Source organism: Triticum aestivum, chromosome 3B (assembly GCF_018294505.1).
Source record: "Triticum aestivum cultivar Chinese Spring chromosome 3B, IWGSC CS RefSeq v2.1, whole genome shotgun sequence".
Taxonomy (NCBI): domain Eukaryota; kingdom Viridiplantae; phylum Streptophyta; class Magnoliopsida; order Poales; family Poaceae; genus Triticum; species Triticum aestivum.
Genome location: NC_057801.1, coordinates 39,295,056 through 39,302,570, shown reverse-complemented (window position 1 = coordinate 39,302,570; position 7,515 = coordinate 39,295,056). Strand labels below are relative to the sequence as shown.

General features: G+C 47.4%; 2 protein-coding genes across 2 annotated transcripts in view; both read right to left on the bottom strand.

Annotated features, from left to right (window-relative positions):
* Positions 1–2,183: 2,183 nt before the first annotated feature.
* The window catches only part of LOC123068450 (LEAF RUST 10 DISEASE-RESISTANCE LOCUS RECEPTOR-LIKE PROTEIN KINASE-like 2.4), a gene marked incomplete in the record, with an annotated part of 36,549 nt that continues 31,217 nt past the window's right edge, over positions 2,184–7,515 (bottom strand). Inside the window, 1 exon segment of the mRNA XM_044491034.1 lies at positions 2,184–3,332. Coding sequence (XP_044346969.1) covers positions 2,263–3,332 — 1,070 coding nt within the window.
* On the bottom strand, positions 3,229–7,509 carry LOC123068451 (LEAF RUST 10 DISEASE-RESISTANCE LOCUS RECEPTOR-LIKE PROTEIN KINASE-like 1.2). Its single transcript, XM_044491035.1, has 2 exons — positions 6,677–7,509; positions 3,229–3,575 (listed from the first exon to the last, which is right to left on the bottom strand). Exons 1-2 carry the CDS (start codon positions 7,479–7,481, stop codon positions 3,508–3,510), a joined length of 873 nt encoding a protein of 290 aa, XP_044346970.1. The 5' UTR covers positions 7,482–7,509; the 3' UTR covers positions 3,229–3,507.

The following is a 7,515-nucleotide window of genomic DNA, read 5'->3' as shown; positions in this document are numbered from 1 at the left end:
AAATGGGCCCATCATAACTTATGTTGACACCATTCCTCCTATTGTGGGAGGGAGGGGGCACTCATCCTTGGGAAGCAGTCAACTAGTTGGCTCCATGAGACGTATGGTCACGTAGTAGTGATGCGTCGGCGAGGCTCAAGTGCTCTCATTTGTAGTCACATCAATGGCATGCCCATGACAATATCTGGATAAGTGTGTGTATCCCGGGCACTCCCTTTCATCGAGATGTGTGGAGACTGGTCTCAAGAAGTGGATGACTACCAATTGAGTCTAATGTTTGATGTGGTCTTGAGTTGGTGCATGGCCGCAAATAGTTCCAAGTTTGGCTTGCAGTTATCTCTAGTGAAAACCATGGTAGTTCTACGCGCAGTAATGGGTGACACGGCTTTCGGGAGACATGTTGCCCATATGGTGGCTAGAACACACCACTCTATGGCGGGGGTGAAAAATCCGTGATCTGGTTTTTTATGGCTAGACCTGGTAGTGCCGTCCTTGTGCCGTTGTTTCAACTTTCATTGGTTGCCCCTGTCCATCGAGATCGAAAATCGATGTCTCGGTCGTCTCAGGCTGGACACAACGAAACACACAAGCATGTTATCTTATTGAAGGCGGGTGGTGACGTAGTCGTAGGTGTTTATTTCATACCTTTGTTATGGTTCTACCATTTTTGTCCATCTCACATAGTTTATTGGTTGATGACCTTTTGCCCAGTTACCTTGCATCAACTTTTAAATGTATCGGGCCGCCACGGGTGAAATCGCTCGGCATTGGTGGCGGCGAACAAGGGGTCGCGGAAGCGATGTTGTCTAAGAAGCGGCACAAACCCTCGGTTCGCCAGCGGAGGGAGAGGAATACGCGTGTGGAGTTGGGCAGTGGTCACCGGCGAGGTTCTGAGCACGTCGAGGAAAAGCCCGGCGCTACTTGATTGAGTGGATACAATCTACGGAGAGCAGCAAGTAAGTATGCGCCTTCCGCTTCCATGATTTAATCTGCTTGCTATGGATTGGCATATAACATCACAATGGTGAACGCCACATACATCACAATTGGCCGACGCATGCTCCTTGTCCTACGTTGACCACCACAGCCGTGGGATGGCTGGATCGCGTCGTTCTCGGTCAGATCTGGCTTCCTCGCTTCGGCGGTTGTGGCCTCCATGCCGGGTCTCCTTCTCTCCATGTTGGTGCAGCAGCGGACGTGGATGGCGGTGTGGTGATCAAGATGGCGATGGCTACAGCGACCGCCTATGGCTCCATGTAGACGATGGTTACCGAAAGATCTTCGGAGAGCGTTGATTTCTCCAGATCCGATGGTTCACTTTAGCGGTGAGATGCAAACTATGGTCCAAGACTTGACGCAAAGGGATGGTTGTGAAGCGGTGTCCATTTTGATGTAGCTGCTCGGATCGTGCATAAGTGGTGGCGACAACACATTAGTGACTTCGATGTTAGTGCTACATGCACTCAGTCTCGAGTTTCGGGGTGAAAACCTAGATTTGACCTGACAATGATGGTGTTTTTTTTCCGTTGTTAGCTTGTTGAAGGCATTACTCGAATATCCTCGGACTGATTCTTCAGGGTGAAAACTTAGATTCTGGCCTTGATGGTTGGATCCAGTGACGGCGGTTGCGTCAGCGTCGCTCCCTTCCCGAAGGCGTTGCTGTTGAAGAATTTTGTAGTCTGCGTGAAGTCATGAAATGGTTGGTGCGGATACGGTTTTTGCTATAGTTTGTCGGTCGCGGATTTGATCGCTTTGTCTTTTTTTTTCTCGCCTACATATAGCTTTGGTCATTATGACTTTGCTAGTTGTCGGTGTTTTTGTGTGTGTCGGTGTTGGCTGTGTACATCATTGTTATGCAGAGGTCGGGTGTGTGCTCATAGTGTTGTATCCTCTTGATGCTCATTTTGAGTTAATAAAATCCACCCTTTGTCAAAAAAATGCATACATGGAGTATGTTCTAGTACAATGCAGAATTTTGTTGCGCTTGTTCAATTTCTGAATGTACTCTAGTACAGGGCCACCATCTCACAGTGTTGGAAATGAATGTAGGTTCTTTGATTCACAAGGCTTATCTGCTCAAAGAGTTGGCGATTGTTGTAGGATTTTTGAATTTACAAGGCTGTTCTCCTCTGATCTGGTAGAACTTGAACTTTGTACATCCATATTGTGAGCTGAACTTTCACTGCAATGAGAGATAAGTGCATAGGTCAAGTTATTATTCTATAATAATAATAGTTGCACAGAAAAATAAAGGGAGAAATATTACAGCAATCCAGAGAAGTTTTGCTTCGGTGGCATGTCCATGTCATCTGAGCTTCTCTCGAACATTTCTAGAACTTTTGTTATGGTAGGGCGATATGCAGGCAATATTTGTACGCACCACAAGCCTATTAAGGTCATCTTTCTTGCGATATCCTCAATTTCTGATGTGACTTCACATGCTTTTAGTCCATCATCTTGCGCATAGTGGTCATAAATCCAATCTGGAAAATATTTTTCGCTGGATTTTGCAACAATTGATTTTACGTTTCTCCTACCTCCAACCATCTCTAGAAGCATCATTCCATAACTATAAACATCCGATTTTGTTGAAACCACTCCAAAGGTTCGCGAGTGGACTTCTGGGGCGATGAATCCAATTGTTCCTCTAGTACCAGTCATTGAAACCTTGCTCTCTTTTGTATGACACAATTTAGCTAGACCAAAATCAGCAATCTTTGGGCTAAAATATTTGTCTAGAAGGATATTTTGGGGCTTGATATCGAAATGGACGATACGTGTATTACAGCTATGGTGCAAGTATTCGAGGCCACGAGCAATCCCTATTGCTATCCCATAAAGCCTCTCCCATCCTAAAATTTCTTTGGGGTGCTCTGAATAAACGTACTTATCCAAGGAACCGTTGGGCATGTACTCATATATAAGAGCTCGCTTTGATCCCTCCAAACAAAACCCATATAAGCTAACAACATTAACATGAGAGGTTCTGCCAATCCTCATAACTTCATTAACAAACTCGTCCCCATTTCCTTTGCAGTCATGCAAGAATTTTACTGCGACCAGACTACCATCATGCAGTCTTCCTTTGAAAACAACACCATAACCTCCTTTTCCAAGCTGATCGCTGCGAGAAGATGTTATCTTCATTACCTCTGAATACATGTATCTTTTTGGAGCTAGGGATCCGTACGATACTATCATGGCCTCATAATTCTTTTCGGTGTTGCTGCTAGTCTTCTTGCAAAGGAGAAACCTTAGTCTTTTCCCTTTTTTGCGCCATACCAGGACATAAATACATGTAAAGAGCAAGGCTCCAGCGGCTGATGTCACAGCTGAGATTGAAGCAGATTTCTAAGACCATCAATAGTTTAAATTTCTCAAGTGAGAGTTGCTTGTTTTCAAGTTTTAATTCCAGAATCAATTTCCAATGATTACATAGATGATAGATTTTTAAGGTAGTATTTCAACATAGAAATCACAGCTAGTGAACTACTAATATTTAATTCATTACACATGAGAAAATGGCAAAAGTGTGAGCATACCTATTAGAATAATCTTGCTAGTCCTCTTGCTACCTGGAATATAACACATATATAACATTTATGAGTAAAAGCAATTTTATCCAACAGTACTACATTGGTTGTATTTCAAAAGAAAATGAATAGCATCGTGTATGGATCTTCAGTATTGTGCCCATGAAGTAAAAAAATAAAAATGCATTGCATGTGAAGAACAATAGAACATGGGCTATATATCTGACTTCCTTTTGATAGAGTAGCTATGTTGATCAAATACAGGATCGACAAATAAAAAGTTGTAGGCCTGTGTAGATTTAGTAGCCAATATGAGCGATCACATAAACTGATGCATTGGATGGTACATTTCAATCTACATGGCAATTAGCAGGAACATGCGTGCTCTGTTAATTTTCCTGCAAATCCTATTTACGAGCAGCATGAACCATAGTGTGGAAAAACTGAAGAATATTTGTTTATGCTACAGAACTAGACTGGAGGCATGCGTTATGTTGAGTTTACACTAGTCAGGCATTTTAGTATCCATAGTGTATAGCAGGTATGCGCATGCATTTCCTGAGGAGCTTCTGCCCCCAATTTCATTTATTCAGTGAATCTGATAAGCCATAGTTTTGTGATCGACCCAAAAGGTTCAATCAGATATTACAATCTCAACCCAAACCTTTTCCATGCGCCATATTCAACGCTGCAACTTATGCACAAGAGCTTAAAATGCTGCTACAAAACACCGTAAAACAACGATCATACCCCTTAACTGAAAAACAGCAGCCACACTAGGAGATAAAAGGAAACATTTACAGCTAGTAGGTATGTGCATGTTGTGTTCATTTTTCTTGTAAGTCCCCTCAACTTAGTGCGCCAAAATCGAAGACTACTTAAAAACTAAAGCGGTGTATCTTTTTTTACGATCAAGCTCACTGTCTCTATTATATAGGTGAACTCTGCCCATAGATGATGGACAAAGACACGCTGCTGGAGCAGTGTCACTTGAAGATATCATAGGCGATATTGGTCTTGCAAATTCTCCATGTCCACTTTGCAGCCGCCGGCCATGCACTCAAGAAGAAACCTAACTTCATCAGCCACCCCTTCGTACCCCAACACTGGCATCATCAGAAAGATACAGTTCCCTGAATCAGCCTTCAAATGTCACATGGCTTGTACGCCGCAGCAAGCCACAGAAATGAGTTATTGAGCGAACGGTGTTGGACCAACTGGGATGGTTTGTGGGTTCCTATGTAAGCGGAAGTGGTCGCACATGCAGGGGCAGTAGTAGAGAAAGAAGAGCTCCTGGTTGGCAGCGCTGATGCGGATGCCAATACCAGAAGAGGTGTCCACGTGGAGTTCGATATCGCACACGCTGTTGGAGAGCTAGAGGTTGGTGACACAGATGGAGTTCTCTGGGTAGGAGATGACGAGGATCTCATCCAGAGCGAGGCCTTGTCGGTGCTGTCGCGGGTGAACTGGAAGGTATGGTAGCCACACTCGGGCAGGTACCCGCTGCAGAGCCACAAAGAATACACGATATGGATGTCCCCGCACACATGTTGCCCATGTAAGCCCTAAACCCTGACCAAATTTTCTAGTGGACAGGTAAGAGCAACTCTAGCAAACCCCGCATCCCGCCCCGGCCGCAAAATAACCGCCAAATTGCGGGTCTGGGCCGGAAAATACGCACGATCAGACCCCGCATCCCGCCCCGGCCCGCAAAATTTTTTGAGGGGCGCGGCAAATCTTCTCCCCCAACCTTTATCTTCACGGGCTGGAAGGCCGACCCGAGCTGAGCCCCTATCCGGCGCGAGATTTGGTGGGAGGGACATTTCCGCATGACCTTTCCCGCTCCCCGCACCCTTCGCCACCATTGCCCCCCCCCTCCGCAAGCTCCGATTCCTCCTTCCCGGCCGTTCCTCGACGCCATGGACGACCCCATGCTGTCCCCCGTCACCGTCGAGGTCGTGCATGCTCCTTCCCCTCGGGCGGATCTCGTCGCCGGCCATGTTGCCCCCCGCTGCCTTCGCCCAAGCACACGCCGCGCCGGCCCGCAAGCGGCAGGGCAACGTGGTCATGCAGGGCGGGAATCCGGCTGCCCCCGCCTCGACGTCCCGCGCACCGGGCGCCAACGCCGCAGTGCGATCCCGGCCGGCGGCGGAGAAGGCCTATGTCAAATGCGAGATTTGCAGTTTTTTTGTTTGCGGGTCTTCGCGGTGGTGCCCGAGCAGAACCCGCAGAAACCGACCCGTAAAAAACCATATTCCGCGAATATACTTTTTTACGGATCCGTTTGGGGGTCTGCATCTGTGCCAGCCCACGCCGGCCCGCAAAAGTAGTTTTGCGCGAACTGCAAACGAGTTTTGCGGGCCGGCGAGATGCGGGGTCTGCTAGAGTTTCTCTAACAAGCGTCAAAGACGGATCCACATACCGCGTTGAATCCTGGTGAGCTGGGTACCGCTACCACCAGAACCCCTACCATCAAACGATTGGTGGACAAAAAGAAGGAAGAAGAAGATATATTTTGGTGAGAAATGTAAACTGCCAGCTAGATAATCACATAGGAAAGTAGAAGGAAAAGAAATCAAATGTGCGGAAGATTGATATTTCGTCAACCTTACCAATATTTTGACAAAGACAAAAGCGAGAGTTAATTGTTAGATTTAAAAAAATTATTAGAGAAACATTTCGCTCCTCGCCGAAATGACCGAAATTTCATAAATTCTGTAATTATTTCAAAAAAAAGAGAAATTCTATCAAATTCTGATGGAATGTTATATTTAAATTGCGGACAGATAATTTCACAAAAGTTTACGAATATCATAATTCCAGTCTTTGTTCTTGAGGGGAGTAATTAGCCAACGAAACCTTGCGGACTAAACTGGATGAATCATACTCCCTCCACTCCACAATGTAGTGCGCCCTCGCTTCCCGATATATAAGTTTGACCACAAATTTAACCAACGAGACCGACTGCAGCAGGAGCAAAATTTTTACCACTGATCGGTCTCGTTGGTTAAGGGTGCACTACATAGTGAAATGGAGGGAGTACAAAATGTATGAATATACATGCAGTACTAAATTAAAATTCTTTACTTGAAAAAAAATTAAAAATTCATTAAACCTGGGATTGATCATGCCGCTAGAGTTACCTGAACTACCACAGATGATGAGGTCAGACAGGCCGTCAGAGCAGAGGCACCCGAAGATATCGTAGGTGGTGTTAATCCGGCAAAGCCCTCCACTCTCCTCGCACGCCCTGCAATCGTCAGCCGTGTACTCGAGAAGAAACCCGCTCTTCATCAGCCGCCGGTAGTCCGCCCCGGTCGCCCCAGGGTACCCCAGCACGGGCATCATCGACACAGTACAGCTCCCCGGCACCGGCTCCCATTTGTCGTCGGGCTTGTACCCGCCGGCGAGCAACGCGAACGAGTTGAATGTGGACGTGTTGGCATTCGTGCAGTTAATGGGCGCCCAAGCAAGCGGCGGCGGCTGTGCCTGCAGGTCTGTGCAGTTGTAGAGGAAGAAGATCGCCTGGTTGGCAGCGCTGATGGTGAAGGGCGCGAGGCTGAGGTCGGAGGAGGCGTTCACGCGGAGCTCGATGTCGCAGGTGCCGTCGGCGAGCTGGGCGTTGGTGATCCGGAAGGTGCCGTTGTTGTCTCCGTAATTGATCTCCAGGATCTGGTTCGTCCAGAAGGAGTTCCTGAGGGAGGCTGTGCCGTTGCGGTCGCACGTGACCTGGAAGGCGCGGTAGCCGCACTCTGGCGGGTGCGTGCCGCCGAGCCAGAACGGGTACTCGATGCGCAGGCCCCCACACATCGCCGGGTCGCAGGAGGTGGACGATGAAGGCAACGTCGGGGGCGAGGTGGTGCTTAGGGCGTGGGTGGCAAGAGCAGCACTTAGCATTGTGGCTGCGCAGAGCACGGCGGCGGCCACCGGGACACGAAACGGATGCATCAGTCGATCTTGATACAACAGAATGGAAGATTGA

Coding starts and splice junctions, on each gene's coding strand:
- LOC123068451 (XM_044491035.1), bottom strand. CDS start 7,481: ATGCATCCGTTTCGTGTCCCGGTGGCCGCCGCCGTGCTCTGCGCAGCC. Junction 3,576..6,676: donor CATCATCTGTGGTAGTTCAG/GTAACTCTAGCG, acceptor GTTATATTCCAG/GTAGCAAGAGGACTAGCAAG.